This window comes from Pecten maximus, chromosome 16 (assembly GCF_902652985.1).
Source record: "Pecten maximus chromosome 16, xPecMax1.1, whole genome shotgun sequence".
NCBI lineage: Eukaryota > Metazoa > Mollusca > Bivalvia > Pectinida > Pectinidae > Pecten > Pecten maximus.
In genome coordinates, this window is record NC_047030.1 from 7,314,877 (window position 1) to 7,337,830 (window position 22,954).

The 22,954-nt window shown below is 33.5% G+C and overlaps 1 protein-coding gene across 1 annotated transcript; it reads left to right on the plus strand.

Moving 5' to 3' along the window:
- The first annotated feature begins 496 nt into the window (after positions 1 to 496).
- LOC117345320 (45 kDa calcium-binding protein-like) lies at positions 497 to 18,436 on the plus strand. The gene is made up of 6 exons (XM_033908388.1): positions 497 to 947; positions 7,373 to 7,509; positions 8,409 to 8,522; positions 9,468 to 9,623; positions 10,017 to 10,192; positions 13,467 to 18,436. Exons 1-6 carry the CDS (start codon positions 616 to 618, stop codon positions 13,641 to 13,643), a joined length of 1,092 nt encoding a protein of 363 aa, XP_033764279.1. The 5' UTR covers positions 497 to 615; the 3' UTR covers positions 13,644 to 18,436.
- The last annotated feature ends 4,518 nt before the right edge of the window (positions 18,437 to 22,954 follow it).

Here is a 22,954-nt window from a genome sequence, read left to right on the forward strand (position 1 = left end):
GAATCAGTTATGGTGACTTTTTATTTCTTTTTGGCGGATGTATTCGGTTCGGTTATTTGGTAGGAAGTGACGTTAATGGAAATTTGGGAATCTACCGGAACCGGAAAATCTTCTTTGCAACCTCGTTCCCTGAATTTTACACTCGGAAAAGTATCGTGGACGAGTTATAGGGCAAACTTGATTCTGACGTGCAGGCATTCTTGCAGAAAAGGTAGAACATTATTTGATTGTGTCCCAAATATGCGACCGCAATTTCGTCACGTGTCGATTGGCGTAAATTCCTGGCGGTTTGGAAGCACCGACAAAAATGATGGCGACGTGTTCAACCGAAAGATTAGATAAGTGAGAAGTTTAAGGATAGTTCAACTTGTTTTGAACCTGTCTGGCTATTTTAGTCATATACATATTGAAAAATGAGTTGATCTTGAATGTTCTGCAGCGTTGGCTGTTTACAACGCTTTTTTAATATGTTTATTCATATATAAATGTATAAAATAAATAAAACATAAATAAGTTGTGGTCTATGTCGGCCATGCTGAACCGCTTTGCTTGAATGTACGTGCCGGCGGTAAGTTGGCGACGGCAAGCTAGAATCAAGTTCGCCCATAGTAAGCGATGACTGCAATCAGCACTATGCCTATGGAACAAATTGCGATTGTTTTGGTTGTTGCATTTATAGCAGCTGTAAACAGTAGACCACCTAAAGATATTGTCGCAAGAGATGTGGTTCTCATGGATATGGAAGATCCAGCAAAAGATCTAGGAGAACGGCCAGTTTTGTCAGTTGACAAAATTGTCCCACCAGACCATCTCGATGCCGTTCGCTTAGAGCAAGACGGTCATATCAACAAAGACTTTCATAAAGAGGCCTTTCTGGGCAATCACGAGGAAATTGATGACGATCCCGCTCCTGTTGCTGAATCAAAGCTACATGATATTTTTAAAAAGTATGTATTTAGGGTTATTATATCTACCATATTGTTTAGTTCCTGACAACGGGCCTCCCAACAATTTATTGTAATTGTGTAACCCTGGTAAAATACTAGCCGCAATATACTGCTCAGCTAGAGAGTTCTTCTCTTTAGCTCGATCGGTTGAGCGTAAGACTAGTAAGCCAGAGGTCTTGGGTTCGATCCCTGGTGGAAGCAGTCATTTTGATGTAATTAATCATGTGCTGTGTTAAAGGGACATCACGGTAAAAATGTTGTAATTTTCATTGAATGTACGTGTTTTGTTCCTTTCCAGTTATGTTTCTGTGCTGTACAAATGTTCACAGTCGATCCCTATGTCCAGCTTGACCACTTGATTTAGTTGGGAATCCCCCTCTAAATTTAGCGCGGAAATTATTTTTAAATCATCACGTGACTGTTTTGAAATCGAGGCAACACAAACATTCCATCTGGATTAGTTGGATAACGATATTATACAGTGGTTTATATTCCGGCACATATATTTATGTGTAAATAAGTGTAAACACCGTGCATATAGTATAGTGACAGTAGCGATGTACTGGTACAGACTGTATAAATATTACCGAGTTTGTGTAAATATTACCGAGATTGTCATGACCTACTATCCAGCAATCAAGCAGAATACGAGCAGCGTCCGTATTACTGCGGTTTTCATGTTTGAACTGTATTGTACTGCTTCCCCAGTTTAATTCTAGGATTGTGTTTGACCCATTTTCCAATTATTCTCTTCATTGCGGAAGCTGTTATCGTTTTCAACCGCAGTCGATTCACATTGGAAGCCATTTTTGTTTTCAGGTGTTTTGGTGTGTTGTGTGCATGCGTGTAATCGTATATGTCACAAAATTTGCATATTCAGACTATTGATCAACGAATTGTGATAACCATTTTATAATTAATAACTGATGTTTTTTATATACATATATCATCAAATTCGAACGGTTAATGTTCATAAGGATATTTTTTTTAAAGATATACCCAATAATATGAAAAAAATACAAAATAAAAATTGGTTTACCGTGATGTCCCTTTAAGTTGGCGCCCATGTATCCACAAAAATCACTGTTATACTCCAAGAAAAACTCGAGAACAAGTTCTTTCCTGGAAGGGGAGTATGTAACCCTGATAAAACACTAGCTGCTAGTGGAGACAGTAATTTAGATTTAATTAATCATGCGCTCTGTTACAATTATGTGATTTTCAGTGAAGCACTGCTATGTCATATTTGCATCTGTACCAGGGGCTGTGAAATCTCAGTCAAATCTCTTTAATGTACCACAAGCAAGCAAGTGTCCAAATATTTGGACCAGAAGATGTGACTTTGACTGGCAATTATTTACAGAACAGAACATCTATGATTTAGGAGTTACAACTCAAAATATCATAAAATGTTTTAGGGCTGGCAGAAAAAAATGGGGTAGGTTGGGAAAGGGGAAACACAACTACAATTTTATTTGGCCTAACACAACTGAGCTGTGTAGTGATCCTCGTTGGCAGAATTAATGCCTAATATGTATAAAAATACCTTATTATCTCTACTTCGATATAAATGGTTAGCTAATGTTGGCTAATATAACACTGCCAGGTTTTGCATTAATAAGTCACTGTTATCTGGTTGCAGTGTCTATATATTTAAACCACTTTTTGGGGGGGGGGGGGGGGGGGGGGGGAGGAGGCTTGCCTACAGAATCAGGGAGTTAGTTCTACAAGTTAATTAACACCAGTTGACTAGAGTTAGTTCTACAAGTTAAACACCAGTTGACTAGAGTTAGTTCTACAAGTTAAACACCAGTTGACTAGATTTATTCTACAAGTTAAACACCAGTTGATTAGAGTTAGTTCTACAAGTTAAACACCAGTAAGTTGACTAGAGTTAGTTCTACAAGTTAAACACCAGTTGACTAGAGTTAGTTCTACAAGTTAAACACCAGTTGACTGGATTTATTCTACAAGTTAAACACCAGTTGACTAGAGTTAGTTCTACAAGTTAAACACCAGTAAGTTGACTAGAGTTAGTTCTACAAGTTAAACACCAGTTGACTAGAGTTAGTTCTACAAGTTAAACACCAGTTGACTAGAGTTATACAAGTTAAACACCAGTTGACTAGAGTTAATTCTATAAGTTAAACACCAGTTGACTAGAGTTAGTTCTACAAGTTAAACACCAGTTGACTAGAGGTAGTTCTACAAGTTAAACACCAGTTGACTAGAGGTAGTTCTACAAGTTAAACACCAGTTGACTAGAGTTAGTTCTACAAGTTAAACACCAGTTGACTAGAGTTAGTTCTACAAGTTAAACACCAGTTGACTAGAGTTAGTTCTACAAGTTAAACACCAGTTGACTGGAGTTATACAAATTAAACACCAGTTGACTAGAGTTAATTCTATAAGTTAAACACCAGTTGACTAGAGTTAGTTCTACAAGTTAAACACCAGTTGACTAGAGTTAGTTCTACAAGTTAAACACCAGTTGACTAGAGTTAGTTCTACAAGTTAAACACCAGTTGACTAGAGTTTGTTTTACAAGTTAAACACCAGTTGACTGGAGTTATACAAGTTAAACACCAGTTGACTAGAGTTAATTCTATAAGTTAAACACCAGTTGACTAGAGTTAGTTCTACAAGTTAAACACCAGTTGACTAGAGGTAGTTCTACAAGTTAAACATCAGTTGACTAAGCGATTCCTGTGATTGTTGTCCTTAAAAACACTTTTCATAAAACTTTTATTACGGGAAAATCACAAAAATACCCTAAAATCAATTAAAATTTTTCGATTTTTTGGAATTTTTATATGCATATAAGCGAGAGTCGGTGTTTTAGTCGATGCAAATACACGGGATTAAAATACAAAGCTAGGGAAATGTGAAGACTAAAATGAACCTGAACTTTGCGAATAACTCCAGGTCAATATATTTATGTAAACAACTATTGCGCAAGCGCATTCGTCTCCGGATGTTTAGAAAGTTTTGCTCTTCCGTGTTCATTCCAACACGGCTGACATTATAGCATAGGTCTGCAAATATGTCCGCGATTTACTTAAATGTGTAATATATATATTCTAGAATGTTACATCATTATCAACTAGGTGTATATTTCTATAATTTAGAGAAAGAAATATATCAATAACGGCATACGAGACGATACATTGTATCATAGGTTACTGTACGTATTTGCGAGAAAGAATTGTACATATGTATAAGCTTACAATAAAGTGGTATTTGTGGTCAGGGTGACTGGTCATAGCGTTAACGTTGTCAGCGATTTCCATATACCATTTTCCTTTGACGAAAATGACCAATAAATCAAATGCAAATGAACGTATGGAACGTATTTACTGTTGTAAGTGATGTAACTGCAAGATTACGGAAATGAAAAGTTATACCAATTTGATTGGTCGATTCTTCCATGACTTTAGTTTACAATCGAAGTGACAGATAACTACGGCAATATTCAGATGATATCAACAAAAACATTTTTGGATACGTGTGGTTGGCAGTTGTTGTCATGTTTAAAATGAACAATTATATAGCTTGTTTTTATTTTGGCAAAGACGAGAATATTTACTGAAACGGGCCACAGGTGAAGCGGACTTGGAAATACCGACGCGAAGAAAAATGGGGCTTGATTATAATATAAATTGGCATTATTTTCAGAGAATTGACCCAAATATATGTTCCTCAATGCTTAATTGTATCATATATAAAATATTAGAGGTTTATTTGACAGAATTTTAATTAATTTTTCATTTGTGAATCGCGGCCCGATTGTCATTAGAATTGAATTACCGAAATGGCCGATAGTGGACCCAAAATCGATATTTTTACGAGAGAATGGACTCAATATAGTAATCTTTGGTGTGTGTATAGAGACCATATGATTTTTTTTTCATTTACCTGGAAGTATTTTGAAATAATTTGCAAAATACCGAATTCACGACCAAATTTTCTATTGTGACGAACTACTGAGATGGTGTTAAGTTCATGTTAAGTCAATCTGATTAAAATCAGCTGTTACATGGCTACGTTTACTATGCACTACGTCTACGTAATATTTTTTAAAGCCGGAAAACGGAAATCCGGATTATCTAAAAACAAATGCAAAAACACTTGTGATATTCACTTAATTTGAAATTCAGCCTTTAATTGTTATTTGTAGTTTTATAACTTCTGAAATAGTGTGATCGATTCTCTATATAATATTGCTGTGGAACTTGTGGATGATCAACATTGGAAAAGGACAATAAATAGGGAGTGTGTCGTCCCATGGAATGGACTGTAATCTTTGTGATCAGGTTTGAAGTTGAAAATGAAGCTTGAAGTTTTCTTTTCCTGTTTGCTGAATTATTCGATGAAGTTGGTGTTTGTCTGGTTGTTATTCTTTATCACATTGTTTACAATACTGTAATTATACCAGAAGTTTATATTTCTTCTCATATAAAGATTTATTAACACCAAATGATTCCTGAACAAAAGGAGTCAAGTTTTTTTGTTTTGAAGTACAATACATGCTTGAGTACAGTTTCAATAGGATACATTCCTAATCCGGGCCTTGATTAGCAGCTCTGGTTTTGGTTTTCAGTAATTCTTTATGTGTGTTTCATCAAATTAAGTTGAAATATGCCAAACTAACGATGGAACTAGCCTAAATTTAGTGCATATTAGAAGTTGGCATCAATAAGGTCACAGAGTCCTGGCTGTATTATAACTGATGATGCCTTCCCGAAAGAAAGAAGACATATTTTATTTTCATCCATCCAAGATAGATCAACAAACTTCCAATTTCAATTAGGACCTTACAGAAACATGCATGTGTACAATCATTAGAGGTGCGCGATAATATCGAAATACCGGTATACCGCGAATTTGGCAGGTCGATACGATATACCGGTACACAAACCCTGGAAACCGGTATATCGCGATGGTTAACAAAAAGGCATATTAATCACTGATTTAACATTATGTGTTGGCACCAATAGCGTAAATTACTTATGTAAACGTGAAAGAAACACACGAGAACGTCATTATGTCGTATTGGTGGGGCGCTTGTTTCATTGTCTCTAAAGCGCTTGGCCGTATGGGACATCTACGTTAAAATCAAGCACTTTCGAGATTATGATTGTTTACTAGAAACGAAAAATGGCGGACGACGAGCAAGTTGATGGTACTAAGGTCAATAATATTGCAATACGTATTGCAAGTTTCTGTTGAATATTGCAATATATTGCAATACGGTTTTGGTCCGCAATACCCAGCCCTAACAATCATATCAGAACAGCTGCAAACATTTCAAATTATTTGCAATTAATTCCTAAACCGATATCAGTAAATTTATCAACTTTAAACTTAGAAGATTACTGATTTTGCATTAAACAATAATGTTCGTTTACAGTACTTCAAGTACTTTGATTGATCTTGTAAAGAGGTTTATAGATCCTTATCAAACTTAAAGATTATTCTTGTCATGGGTGCTGTCAAAATAATGATTAGTGTAGCAAACTAATGTAAAAAAAAGTTGACAGTATAACATATCAGCATTTGTATTGTTGAAATGAGGCTAGTTCTTACAGTCATAAATAAGCCAAATTTTATTAGATTTTCTTGTACTTCTACGTATGAGAGGTCTTAGTCCACCCAACTTACATTGGTGAATCTGTGACAAAGCACCTGTAACAAGCTATCATGGCACTCCTAAGCATTTGACAAGCAAACCCATGTTTTTCTGTTTATCACCTGGATATGTAACATGGTATGTGCAGGGTTGGTTCTATTTATAGATGTTTATTTCACACTTTACTTAAGAATTCTTGATATGACTGAGCTGATTTGAAAGACATTAAATGAAATGAAAATAGGGGATTATGAAGTTCCGTTTGATAAAGTTTTATACATGTATATATCTGTGTATTAACAAAAACAAAGAGGGGATTTAAAGATTCAACATGGTAAGCTAACTTTGGACACGTGTCAAAACGCTGATGTATTATATAATCAGGCATATTAGACCTCTTGTATATATATATGAGCACTTTCAAGCTTAAGGCTGTCAAATTGTCATTATGGCAAGAAAAACACTGAGTACAAAACACAAACCCAAGGATGACATGACTGTTTCATCTGTGACATGTCCAATAATTAAGCTTACTTCTATAGCTAGGGTAGTCTCTTTTTTTCAGCTACATTAAAATTATCAAAGTTTAATATTCTAAAACAATTACAGAACAAGTTATATCAGCTGAAACTTATCACATTTGTTGACCTGGGTGGAAGTACTTGAGGGGTCTAACTGTGTGGGGAAACCAGCTCACCAAGGTACATTTGATCTTGATGACAAGACTGAAATGTGTCAGATATGATAAAAATGTTGACAGAACTGTGTGGTTTAGATCTTTTACTTTGTTTTGTAGAGTTGATACTAATGGAGATGGCCATATGGATGTGAATGAAATGCACAAGTGGATTTTAATGAAAATCAATGAACATTTTAATGAATCCGTGATGGAGAATGCCCACATATTCAGTCACATGGATCCACAGAAGAAAGGTATTTTCATTTACCAACGAGACTGCTATCAGTTATAATAGAAACACAGGCCAGGGCTTTCTCTTAGGGCATTTTGGGGCCGTTTATGAGCCCCATTCCCAACTATAATTATATAATTATAATTAAGCAAAATTCCTAAAATTTTCAGTTTACTTCCAATTCACTAAGTTTGTTTTCAAAATGAGATAAAAAAAGACTATCCCGAAACCAGTGATAACAAGAAATATCTTTGAACAAGATAAGATAAACAGCATAGTTTAATGCTGGTGGCTGTAATGAAAAACTGCTGGTGAAATAAATTGATAACAAAATTATATGTTTGAATCATTTTTGGTGATAATAAGACTGCATTTGAACCAGGTATATAATTTTATTAGCGTGTCATTTGAAAAGATACATCCACTTATTCAGTTTGCATTCAATCTTAAATTTTGTTTCATTTTTTAACAGCATATCTGAATTTTGCATTTTCCGCTACATTGACCAATCACTTACTTTATCTTGACCAGTAATGCCACCTGTCGCATCATATCCGGGGCCAGAAGAATATTATACGGCTATGCCGAAAAAGCCCTGTCAACTGCATTATCATTATATACAGTCCTCATGATAGGGAAACACTGAATCAGATGCTTTTAATCCAGACTGTGTAGAGAATAAGGCACTTGTTTTAGACATGTTAATTTTAATTAAATTTTTTGGTGAATGAAATCTCACTTATGTTGACCAACATGATCTTATATTTGTAGAGATATTTCACCTTTTTGCGTAATTTATTGACAAATAAACATGATACAGGCCACTTTTCTTCCTGCTGTAGTTCTGAAATGCTGACACACTTGGTTAAGAAATTGATAAATTCCTAATCCCTTTATGCTGTACATTTGATATGATTTCAGGGTACATTGAATGGAAGGAATACTACAGGCACTTCCTGCTGGCCAAAGGGTATGAAAATTCTAAGGCCGCTAAACATGTAGAGGACTATGACACCATTGACATGAAGGATGATGGTATGTTGTCTGTTTCTACACCTTTGTTAATGTTATGAAGGTCAAAGGTCAAGATAAAGGTTTTAGTGATCTTATAGTACAAGACAGACCAAGGTTTTAGTGATCTTATAGTACAAGACAGACCATCTTTAAGCTTTGAGTTTCTAGGGAAGCTGAGAAATGTGGTTGTGTCCTTGGGTAAGACACTTTAACCTTTGATCGTCCTGGATGGCATGTCACAGGTCTCCCATGTTGTTCAGTGAGGTAGTCACCAACTACTACAAGGGGACCTTGCCACAAAATAACACTTGCTGTTCACTTGACATTAAACACAGCAAACTTTGATAATCAATGTTTGTGTGAAGGTTTTTCAGATGGATTATGATAAGATAAAGATTTTTTTGGAATGAAAAAATAGAATAACATAGAAAATTTCATCTCAGAATTATCTGATATTTTTTTAGGTGCTGTGAAACAGCCACCTAATTAGGTGATCATCGCTAAATTTCGCTAGAACAAATGTGGAAATCTCGGAGGAATCAATATGGCGCTTATTTCAATATAAATCCTGATGAGTTGAGGATGGGACCGGATGTAATTTTTCCCAAAAACCGCTAACAACCAAAATATAATGATGTCTCCTTGCGCACAGTATTTGTTTGAGATTTAGTAATATGATTCACGTTTTTATATGTTTGAAGATATTCGTTTAAGATAAATAAATTATACAAAAAGCAATCAAAATCGTACGTAATGATATTTTTTATATCTGAGTATTCTGAACTATTTTTTTGTGCAAATTGTTTAAATGTTGATTTTAAAAATCCCAGACGAATCATGTCTTCTTTATATTATAATGCATATTTTCCTGGAAATGGTGAAAATATTAATTTTTGGACCATTTTCAAAAAGGCAAATTGGGCATTGTTTTCAAACAGTTCTTTATGTATAAATTAAATTTTACAGAGAGGGAATCACTGGTGAGGTACAAGTTCCGATGGACGGACGCAGACCAGGATAACAACAACAAACTTACTGAGGAGGAGTTTCTGGCTTTCCGTCACCCGGAACAGAGCAAGATCACATTGAATAACATGCTAGAAACCATCCTTAATGGCCTCGGTACAGTACAGAATGAAGATATGTTTGGTGTTAGGAATTCAAAGAAACAGTTTCATTATTGGCATTATTTTCCTGAAAATAATGCACTATTTCAAAAAATAAAAATAAAAAAGCAACAGAAATAACTATAATTATGCCCCCCGACCCCCAGACAAGGAAGGCCCTGACATTAGTGAACAACACACTATTTCCATCAAGTTCTTGGTCTTGTAATGTAAATTCTCCTCTTTTCATGTAGTTAGATTATGAGAAAAAAATAAACATTCTAAAAAACGATTCCGAATGCCATGAATATTTCACCTGGATATCTTATAGTAAGGCGCAAATATATATATTTAGATATATAAAGATGATTTTTTATTATTTTAAAATTGTTATTTATGACTGTTACAGATGTAGACAAGGATGATATGCTGACTGAGGAAGAGTTCTGTGCCCTGCCCCCAGGGGAAATCGTCGGGGAGGAGCAGAAAGAGATGGACCGTAAATGGCAGGAAGAGAGGCGTGAGGAGTTCAAGAATTCTATCGATAAAAATGGAGATAAAAAGGCAGATAAAAATGAGCTTTTGGTAAGTATATTACTGATAAAGGTGTTATAACAGAATGTATATTACTGATAAAGGTGTTATAACAGAATGTATATTACTGATAAAGGTGTTATAACAGAATGTATATTACTGATAAAGGTGTTATAACAGAATGTACATTACTGATAAAGGTGTTATAACAGAATGTATATTACTGATAAAGGTATTATAACAGAATGTATATTACTGATACAGGTGTTGTAACAGAATGTATATTACTGATAAAGGTGTTATAACAGAATGTATATTACTGATAAAGGTGTTATAACAGAATGTATATTACTGATAAAGGTATTATAACAGAATGTATATTACTGATAAAGGTGTTATAACAGAATGTATATTACTGATAAAGGTGTTATAACAGAATGTATATTACTGATAAAGGTGTTAAAACAGAATGTATATTACTGATAAAGGTGTTATAACAGAATGTACATTACTGATAAAGGTGTTATAACAGAATGTACATTACTGATAAAGGTGTTATAACAGAATGTATATTACTGATAAAGGTGTTATAACAGAATGTATATTACTGATAAAGGTATTATAACAGACCTCAGAATGTATATTACTGATAAAGGTGTTATAACAGAATGTATATTACTGATAAAGGTGTTATAACAGACCTCAGAATGTATATTACTGATAAAGGTGTTATAACAGAATGTATATTACTGATAAAGGTGTTATAACAGAATGTACATTACTGATAAAGGTGTCATAACAGAATGTATATCACTGATAAAGGTGTTATAACAGAATGTATATTACTGATAAAGGTGTTATAACAGAATGTATATTACTGATAAAGGTGTTATAACAGAATGTATATTACTGATAAAGGTGTTATAACAGACCTCAGAATGTATATTACTGATAAAGGTGTTATAACAGAATGTATATTACTGATAAAGGTGTTATAACAGACCTCAGAATGTATATTACTGATAAAGGTATTATAACAGAATGTATATTACTGATAAAGGTGTTATAACAGAATGTATATTACTGATAAAGGTGTTATAACAGACCTCAGAATGTATATTACTGATAAAGGTGTTATAACAGAATGTACATTACTGATAAAGGTGTTATAACAGACCTCAGAATGTATATTACTGATAAAGGTGTTATAACAGAATGTATATTACTGATAAAGGTGTTATAACAGACCTCAGAATGTATATTACTGATAAAGGTGTTATAACAGAATGTATATTACTAAGAAAGGTGTTATACAGACCTCAGAAGGTATATTAACTGGATAAAGGTGTTATAACAGAATGTATATTACTGATAAAGGTGTTATAACAGACCTCAGAATGTATATTACTGATAAAGGTGTTATAACAGAATGTATATTACTGATAAAGGTGTTATAACAGAATGTACATTACTGATAAAGGTGTCATAACAGAATGTATATCACTGATAAAGGTGTTATAACAGAATGTATATTACTGATAAAGGTGTTATAACAGAATGTATATTACTGATAAAGGTGTTATAACAGAATGTATATTACTGATAAAGGTGTTATAACAGACCTCAGAATGTATATTACTGATAAAGGTGTTTATAAACAGAATGTATATTACTGATAAAGGTGTTATAACAGACCTCAGAATGTATATTACTGATAAAGGTATTATAACAGAATGTATATTACTGATAAAGGTGTTATAACAGAATGTATATTACTGATAAAGGTGTTATAACAGACCTCAGAATGTATATTACTGATAAAGGTGTTATAACAGAATGTACATTACTGATAAAGGTGTTATAACAGAATGTATATCACTGATAAAGGTGTTATAACGGACCTCAGAATGTATATTACTGATAAAGGTGTTATAACAGAATGTATATTACTGATACAGGTGTTATAACAGAATGTATATTACTGATAAAGGTGTTATAACAGAATGTATATCACTGATAAAGGTGTTATAACGGACCTCAGAATGTATATTACTGATAAAGGTGTTATAACAGAATGTATATTACTGATAAAGGTGTTATAACAGAATGTACATTACTGATAAAGGTGTTATAACAGACCTCAGAATGTATATTACTGATAAAGGTGTTATAACAGAATGTATATTACTGATAAAGATGTTATAACAGAATGTATATTACTGATAAAGGTGTTATAACAGAATGTACATTACTGATAAAGGTGTTATAACAGACCTCAGAATGTATATTACTGATAAAGGTGTTATAACAGAATGTATATTACTGATAAAGGTGTTATAACAGAATGTATATTACTGATAAAGGTGTTATAACAGAATGTACATTACTGATAAAGGTGTTATAACAGAATGTATATTACTGATAAAGGTGTTATAACAGAATGTATATTACTGATAAAGGTGTTATAACAGACCTCAGAATGTATATTACTGATAAAGGTGTTATAACAGAATGTATATTACTGATAAAGGTGTTATAACAGAATGTATATTACTGATAAAGGTGTTATAACAGACCTCAGAATGTATATTACTAAAAGGTTTTCATAAAGTTGCAGTATTGTAGTGGTAGGACAGTTGACCAGTAATTGAAGTGTTACTTGGTCAATATTCTGTGTTGTATATCATTAAACAACATACTTTACTCAGTTTCTTTCCAGAAGATTCAGTTGTAGATATGTGGTAGTAAGCTTTTAGTTCAGTGTGACGGCTCCAGCTATATGCTCCCCAGGGAGCCATTGGCCAGGTTAACATTGCGACCAGCCCAATAACCACAGATTATAATTTATGAACCACATTGAGACAACATGTTTTAATAAAGCACTATATAAACCACATAAGTAATTTGATAAAGCAGTACATGTATATAGAATTATCTCAGCTTTTTAATCATAGTAATGGGTAATAAAAATAAGATTACCAGGAATTTACTGGCACCGTTCTAACCCATAACCTGAATCATTGACTCCATTGGATCGGACTTAAAGCAGTGTCCGGTGATTTTTGAACGAGGGTTGGACGGTGAGGAATAGGTCACAATTAGGATACATCTGTTAGGGAAATAAAGATGGACATAACTAAACTAAATTCACCACCCACCCCTCTTCCCATCCCCTTCCCTTGGGGACCCGTCCTCATATGACCTTGGCTATTGCAAGGACGTTAAACACCTAAACAAACCTCCCTTTTAGGAGTTCTGTAACTAATATTAGAATAATTATACTGTATGTGTGGCATGCTGTACAATTGTGTTTCCTGGTTTGCAGGTGTACGTTGACCCCAGGAATCCCGACCAGGCTAGGTCTGAAACCCAGAACCTGATAAACATGATGGACGAGAACAAGGACGGGCTTATCTCCATGGAGGAAATGATGATGAACAAAGATATCTTTGTCAGCAGTAAATGTGTTGATGTGAAGCGAGTCCTTCATGATGAATTCTAAATGCAGGTCCAAGCATGGAGTCCATATTTTCATGAATTCCTTCATGATAATTTCAACATCCATCTGTGAAGTATTTGAAACCCAGGACCAGACCTGACAGTTTTCCTGGGACATGCCTGATGTAAACATCCAAATGTAACTTTCTTATAACTAACTCAACACAATGATCTCTATTCCACCTGACTACTACCTACTGTTAAATGTGTAAAATATCAGACTAAAGAATGCAAAAACATGGTTTATGTTGAAGTAACATGACTTTGAAAAAATAAATAGATATTCATTAATATTTTGTCAATGATAGTGTATTGAGATTTCAAATCAAAATGTTATGTCCTTTAATGTAATGAAGACAGAAGCTGCAGCTTGAAGTGTTTTTCCTCAATTGTAAAGCAGGTGCTATGCAGGGGAATATGTGGGGGTAATACACTATTTTTAATTTATCTTTATCCAAAAAAATATTTAAAAAAAAAAAGAATTAAAAAAATCCTTGATTTAACTGATATGTTCTTTTTTTATGATATATATTTATGTGATAAGTATATTGTTTTACAAATGTGATATACATATATATATATTTATGTGTTATTAGATTTATTCCCTTTAGAAATATCTCCTGTTAGTTTATGGGAAGACCTGATGAATTAAGTTAGTTTATGGGAAGACCTGATGAATTAACTCCCCTTAGTGTATGGGGAGACCTGATGAATTAACTCCCCTTAGTGTATGGGGAGACCTGATGAATTACCTCCCATTAGTGTATGAGGAGCCTGGGTGAATTAACTCCCCTTAGTGTATAGGATGAACAGGGTATTACCTGCCAAATTATCTCTCTTTAGTGGAAGATGTGCCCTGATGACTTATCTCTCTTTATTAATACATGGTATTACCTGACAAATTATCTCCCTTTTGTCTAGACTGTGACCTTATGACTTATCTCCCCTTAGAGTATATCTCCCCTTAGAGTAGGGTGCAATCAGGGTTGTTTTCATTTATCTCATTCCAAAAGGTTAGACCAGAGTTGTCCTCCATGCAGTTTGTCTGCAAAGACGAACCGGCCCTAGATGCATTATCTGCCCTTAATGTTGGAAGTGAACTGATTATTTCCTAAAATTTAAAAATTTGGATTTGCAGTGTTAAAACTTAAAGCTTTATTTTAAAACAAATGATCATTGTTACTATGTTTTTCTTTGTAGTTAAAATTAGATTGATAATTTATTACTGGGATGAGTTAGAATTAGCTTTGAAAATTTGTTTAATGTTGTGAGATTCTTATCTAGTATTAGAAACATTGGATTGATCACGGTTACTCCTGAGATATATATCAAATTGCACTGTTAAACATTCCAGATGTTGTTCATCAATGAAATTTATTTATGGTTGATTTAAATTTTGTTTGTGTTGTAGCTTGTACTGTTAAAGATGCTATTCTGCCAACAACTGCTTCACACAAAAATGTATAAAATGCTTCCCACTGTATAAAAGTATATCTAATTAACACCAACAAATGACACCCACAATATAGAAATATATCTAATTAACACCAACAAATGACACCCACAATATAGAAATATATCTAATTAACACCAACAAATGACACCCACAATATAGAAATATATCTGATTAACACCCAACAAAAGCAGCGTCCTAAAATGATCACCCATCTGACCAAAATTTACATACAAAATATAGAGATTGAGTAATTAATCATGTATCCACTTTAAATCCAAAAGGTGAAAGGAAGCTCAATCTTTTTGAGGGTGTACATTCTGATCTATCACAGTTACTTCCCTTTGTTTTACTCTGTTGGTATAGTAATTTCTTGACAGCCGATGGGGGCTAAGAATGATAGCAAAAAGTAAGTTACATTTTTTGTGTCGTACAAAATTATACAATTTTAATTTTAATTTTACAAATTTAATATTTCAGTCGATCATAATTACTCCTTGTTGGAGATGTGGTGCCGTTAAATACAATGTTCATCGAATGCTCATTTATTCATTGTATTCATATAAGGCAAATGTACAAATGATATTCTGTCTTTATAAAAAGAATATTTCATTATATAAAGGTTGCTGAAAAAACCCCAACTTCCCCTGTTACTTGTAGCCATAGTGAATTAAGTTGTTAGTTACAAGAAAAGTGGTTATACACTGTGTGTGAAATTCAGTAAGACTTTCTGATAGAGTAACTTACTGTATAGTTGGTAAAATTGATGGGGGATTAAATTTTGCTGTTTTCACAGTCATGAAATACATAATTGTATTTTATATATTTTTCACATTCTAATGTTCAATGAAAATGTATTTAATTTAGATTTTTACATAACACCAAAGGCAATAATGGTAACATATTATACCAAATTGACAATTTTTTTAGGCCTTCCATTTCTAACCAATTGAATAAATCTTTTATTTATTTATTTTTTTCATTTGATAAACAATTAGAGGAACTTCACAGATTTTCTTTTCCAAAGATTACATAGGTATTTTTTATTTGTGATAAAATAAGAAAGCTCAATTGTACCGGGAATTACGAGGAAGTTTTTTCGTCTCCTGAAAGTAAACTGAATTATATTTTGTAACAGAACTTGTGAAGACATTAAGTGTGATACTTTAGATGTCGCTGTACTCTGTCACAGTGTGGCCCTCAGTACATCGTTGTGTGATACTTTAGATGTCGCTGTACTCTGTCACAGTGTGGCCCTCAGTACATTGTTGTGTGAACATTAAGTGTGATACTTTAGATGTCGCTGTACTCTGTCACAGTGTGGCCCCCAGTACATCGTTGTGTGATACTTTAGATGTCGCTGTACTCTGTCACAGTGTGGCCCTCAGTACATCGTTGTGTGATACTTTAGATGTCGCTGTACTCTGTCACAGTGTGGCCCTCAGTACATTGTTGTGTGAACATTAAGTGTGATACTTTAGATGTCGCTGTACTCTGTCACAGTGTGGCCCCCAGTACATCGTTGTGTGATACTTTAGATGTCGCTGTACTCTGTCACAGTGTGGCCCTCAGTACATCGTTGTGTGATACTTTAGATGTCGCTGTACTCTGTCACAGTGTGGCCCCCAGTACATCGTTGTGTGATACTTTAGATGTCGCTGTACTCTGTCACAGTGTGGCCCTCAGTACATCGTTGTGTGATACTTTAGATGTCGCTGTACTCTGTCACAGTGTGGCCCTCAGTACATTGTTGTGTGAACATTCTAAGTGTGACAGCTTATATCAGTAGTCACATGTTTTATTTATAGACATAAGTACATTACTTGTTAAAATACGGAAACTCTTGTCTCTTGTAAACGAAGTGTATGCATAATGATTGATGTGATTTTCAAAAACGATTCATTTTTTGTCTTTAAACTAAATAAAAGCCTAATTGTGATATAATTTGGATAGCCAGATTCTGTCCTGATGTTCCATTTACGGGGAAGCATTAGGACAATAATCTGTGTCGTGGACTAATTCAGCCACAGGTGATGTTCAGTGTTTCATCCTGTCTCTGGGTAGTTTGTGTTTCTCAGGAAGCTGGGATCACAGACTGTCATGCGCTATCATGGTTGTGTTATTAGGCAAAACACTTTACCTCAAATGCTCCAGATGGCATGCGACAGACCTGTCATATGGTGTTCACTTTGGTAGCCAACATCTACGTACTACAAGTACAAGATACCCCTTCTCAAAATTATCATGTTGTAAACAGGGCAATAAAACCCTAAAAAAGGAAAGGGAAAAATAAAACAAAAAAAACACAGGTAAGGTTTATGGTGAGATGAAAAATTAAAAAGAAAGAAATGATTTTTTTTTTCATTTTTACATATATAATTTATATATAATTTATATATATAAAAAATGTTATTTATAAATCTGGTAAAACACCTGGCTTATATTAATGTAAATAAAGTTAGTCATTGGTATATTTGAATGTTGCAGATTTCCTGGGTCATTTTTAATAGACTACCTTTGTATATAATACCCGTATCAGAAATGTTTTTGCAATATGTTCTTTGATATGTCAAATCATTATTTCTTTGTCTGGATTGGCCTATCAGTTAGAAATGTGTCATCCAGTGTCACGGTACTGGGCAGCTGGGAACAGAGACTGAAATCTTGTCCAGTGTTTTAGACAACGGGAAGACGAAATATTTTCTAGTTTATAAGCAATGAGAAAATTTCTGAAATCTTGACAAGTACATGAGACAGTGATGATGAAATTACACATGTTTCTATCAAGAATTTTCAAAGTTAATAATTAATTTGTAGTCATTTCATCCAACTGAAATGGAAAAATAACTAGAAGATTATGTCAAAATATGAACCAAGGATTTTGGTTATGGAAAATTATGAACAAATTTACAGAGTGTGGTGTACACATAGTATTTTTGATCAATGAAGGAACAACAAATATCAATCTAATTAAAATTAGACGTGTAATTTTTGCTCCTCTACGATACACTGCAATACTTGTGTTGTAGTGTATCGTAGAGGAGCAGAAATTACAAGTCTTGTTTTAGTTTGATTGAACAAATATATATAAAGATTATGAATATTAAGGATATTTTGGGAGGCATTCATGGAATTCATTATTTTTTTGGTCTCTTTCCCTTACACTAACCTATTCCATTTGGTAGCATTTCTATGTCACCAAATGGAATGGGACAATCAACGTATTTATTCTCTGTTTTCATAGGTATTAATTGTCTTCACATATATGTATGGATGCATCTTTGTATTGAAAGCTTAACTGAATGATCGCTTTATGACCTTATTAAAATATTTGTTTCTTTTTCTTTTCTTTCTTTCTTTTTTTTTTCTGTTGCCAAAAGGATACATTAACAATGTTGATCAATCTTCTAAATCCAAGGATGTTGTGCTCAGTATACAAAAATGTACCTGGAAGTATGTCAGGATGAAATTCAAAGGCCAATGGTCTTCAACGCGAGATGCAGAAATTTGATTTTCTTTCAAGACTGCAATTTTAGGAAAAAAAGAAAAGCCCTAATTTACCTATACTTTATTACAAATTACAGGTATGTTGCTTCAGATATAGATTTCAGTCTGTCTTCTTGTACCATTTGTAAGATAACAAAGCAAATTTTTCATGACACATTTCAGAATATTGAGAATATATTATAATGTGTCTTCTATGTTCTGTCAGTATCAAAAAGGGCTTTTCTTGTGAGAGCCAAAGTATTACAACCTATTCCAAGGTAGTGTGAGTTTCCTCTGACCCTGACACCAAACTTAGACATTCTGACAGGTAGATATCTGCCTACATATACCTGGTGTAAAGGCCAGAGGAAACTCAGACTAATTCCAAGGATACAGAGAAGAAAGGTAAAATAAGAACAAAACCCTTAAATTTTGAAGATGTACAAATTTAAAGCTGACAGCTGTTTTACAAAAGATAATGTTTATATACTGTAAAAGTGGATATTTTCGCGTGTGGAAATTTTCGCTTAGCCAGCTTCCAAAATGTTCGCGGTGTGGATATTTTCGCGCCGTCAATATATTTTTGCGCTAACTTGTATCTTTTATATTTAGTATTTTTATGTGTTAATATATTCGTGTGTGGAAATTTTCGCGGAGATTTACTGATAGCGAAATAAGCGAAAATTTCCACACCGCGAATATTTCCACTTTTACAGTATTGTTTTATTTGTTACCAGGTTTGTTGTTATACTCTGTAAATGTTCGGACTTTCACATTTTCATCACGATTATTACTGTATTTTAATCCAATATCATACACACAGTGAATGCATGTATACATCCAAAGATATGAAAAGGATGCATTAAAGAATTCTCAACACCATAGAGAGTAATAAGATGTTGGCAAGATCGAAGTCACATGTATAGGAAGGGGAATTTCTCACACAGTGATGTATCTGGTTGTATGTCGGAGAAAATTTGTACAAAAATGTGAAAATAAATAATGTACTTTGAAACAAAACAAAAAACAAAAAAATAAGGATAAGCTATCTAGTGGGATATTATACTTGTCTGACACTAAAGTATGTAATTATCCCTGTCGAGGTTAAAATCTGGAAAATCTGGAGATCTGCCATAACACATGGAACATTTTTTGTTATGCTACTGAAATGGATTTTTTTTTTACTTATATATTTAGATAAAGCATAATAGATGGGTGATAAGAGAATTAATATTCAAAATCTCAGTTTTAGACCATAATATTGTAGTTGAGATTATCAAGTTTATGAAAAACAATCTGGAAGCTCCAGTATAAATCCATACAGTTATCTAGAACAATATCTGGAATTGTAATATAAACATGTCTGAAATCAAATTTGGAATATGAAAAGTATCACATAAGCTGTCGCCTCACACTGCACCAATTTTCTTATAAAATTCAGATTTTGTTTTATATTTCATCTTGATGAACCTGTCACATCTCGTATCTAAACCTCTTTAATGCCAATTTTCTTATCCTCCAGTCCTTTAACATTCATTAGTCATAGAAAAGAAACTCTGAATATCCTATAATTGTTTTATTTATTTTCTGTATAAATTATTTAAGTCCTGTTTCATCAAATAATTTTGTCATTCCATAGAAATAAAGATGGTATGTTTTGCACTGAAAATGATGAGGGTTGTGTATTACTTGTTTAAGTCCACCATCATCAGATGTCAGATGGTGGGCTGTTCAAATTGCCATGTGTCTTATGCTGAATTGTTATTGCCATTTCTTGAGAACAATACTGGACGGACATTTCTTAAAAAGATAAGTACCTAGGTTTCCCTCGGTTCATAGTTTTGCACATTCAATTTTAGTCTGATCAGGAAAATGAAATACTGGACAGATGGCCATCTTTGATTTTTACAGTTTATTCATCGATATAAGTACTGACATATATTTCTCAAACTGGATACAGAGGTTCCTCTCGGTTCCAAGTTGTATCTGCACGATATCAATACTGACAGAAATACTGGAAAATCCTAAGGCACCAGATAGTTATTTACATCTGTAATTTGTTATAGGGTTTTAAAGCAAACCAGATTAAGCCAAAATTTGGCAGTTTTAATTTCATTCTTATAAGAACAAAGAATTTTGTATCATCTTAAATAAGATTTACTGAATACCTGTAAAGATAATATTTTTCAAACTTGATATATTTTATATGTACCTATTAGTCCCTTGTTATATCTGTCCAATTTTGTCAGAAGGATCAGAAAAATGGGTGACAGGTGGTCATCTTTGATTTTGACAGAAAATTGCTATTGTATTTCTGATAAAGTACATCATGGGTCATTCTCAATTTTCATATGTGGGCCTTAAAGTCTCTATAGTGACAGTTGAAGATTATTATCACTATTTCTCAGAAAGATCTTTATGCATCTTTCTCTGATTTCATATGTAGGTTGCTTTCAAATTATTTAATCTGGGAAAGAAGAGATCCGTGTTTAATTATCAAATTATAAAAAATTATTGTTAAATTATTATTTAAATGATTATTATCACTCTTTCTCAGAAAGTTCTTTATATATCTTTCTACCACAATACCCTGTGTTATTCAACTCTCAGACCATCAGTTAATCATTACAGCTGTTGATTAACGATCTGTTTATACCACACGTGACATAAACACTGTACGCATTTTGATTGGCTAACACGGTGAACTTTGACCCAAGCTGCAATTGTTATTGACGTCATCAATAATCTAATGACGTCGCATCACCGGGTCTCGGACGTCACCGGTACACTTTATTTGCATACGCGAAATTATACTTGGCCACGTTTCCCTTTGATTCAAGCCGATATTATTGTGGATATGGAATGTATTTCACACTCGTAAGTTATTTTTTAAAAGTTGCAAAAAACACTCGCTAAAGCTCGGGTCTTTTGTAACTTTTAAAAAATAACTTACTCGTGTGAAATAAATTCCATATCCAACAACCACTCGTTGTGTAACCTCTATTTCTCTGATTTCATTATGTAGGTTGCTTTCAAATTATTTAACAAGGAAAAGATGAAAGAGAACAGTGTTACATAGACCCAATTAAGATAATTAAATGGTGGACAACTTATCAGTCTATGGACAAGACACTTAACCCTGAGTGTATTGAGAGATGAGAAGGTTTCTTATTCATTGTTCGGGTAGGTAGCCACCAGCTACTACAATGACCATTGATGTTCGAGGAGTGATAACCCAGCAATCACACACATTCAGGTGCAAGAAATTCCACAAATAATGACAACAGATACAAGAATCTAAAGCACAAATGTATAAAATATTTTATTATATAAAGAATATTTTCCAAAAATGTACATGTGATGTTTAAAAAAAAAAGGCTTGTGACATTTCATACATAACTGAGTAATCAATATAATTAAAATAATGTCAAAGCTCGCACACAAAACAGTTTGGTGATAAATGGGAACCATATCTTAAAGATTAAACCACAAAAGTTATAAGACACAATACAATTCCAGGAATGGTATGTTAATTGTGCAAATTTAAATTGCATCATAATTTGGACTACCTGTCATCTTTGCTTCTTTCTAAAATATCTGGCCGAAGGAACAGTACATTATATTGTTGTTTTCTATAACAGAGACAGACAAAATGATATCACTATGGCAACGTGAAAGGAGGGGAAATCAGAACTATTTGCTATTGTTACAGTATTTTGAATATAAAACATGTTTATCAATAAACCAAATGTATGTTGACAGCATTTATGCAGCGAAATAAAATCACAAATGTATTGATATCAAGTCTTTTTAGCTCGCTGGGTCGACGGATGCCCACTCATGCACCATACCATAAGCTCCTTGGCACTTAGCGCCATGCAAGCTAATACCAACAACAAAAACTCTTCTGGGCAACGTTATGTTGATTAAATATTTGGTACAAAAATGTATAAATAACAGGCAAAAATTATGCAACAAATATATAGCATCATTAAAATATTCAATCTTTGGTCTTTCAGACCTTGTTTATTCATTCTTCATATACGGTACATATTTACATTTCCATCAACAAAGTTATTTCAGTAACAAACAATTTATATATTTTTATATTTTTACTTATCTTTATCATTATTTTTGATGAAAATTTTGCAGAAACCTTTGGCTAAAGGTCTACTAAAATTGTAAATTATATGGTCCCTACCCCCCAGGGGCCTGAGGGGCGGGGGCCAAAAGGGATCAAATTGACCGATATTTCAAAAATCTTCTTCTCAAGACCCAGATATGGCAGAATGGTATACTCTTTATGGATGGAAGGTTCTTAAGGTGCTTTATCAAAATTGTAAATTTCATGGCCCCTGGGTGTCACATTCCCCCTG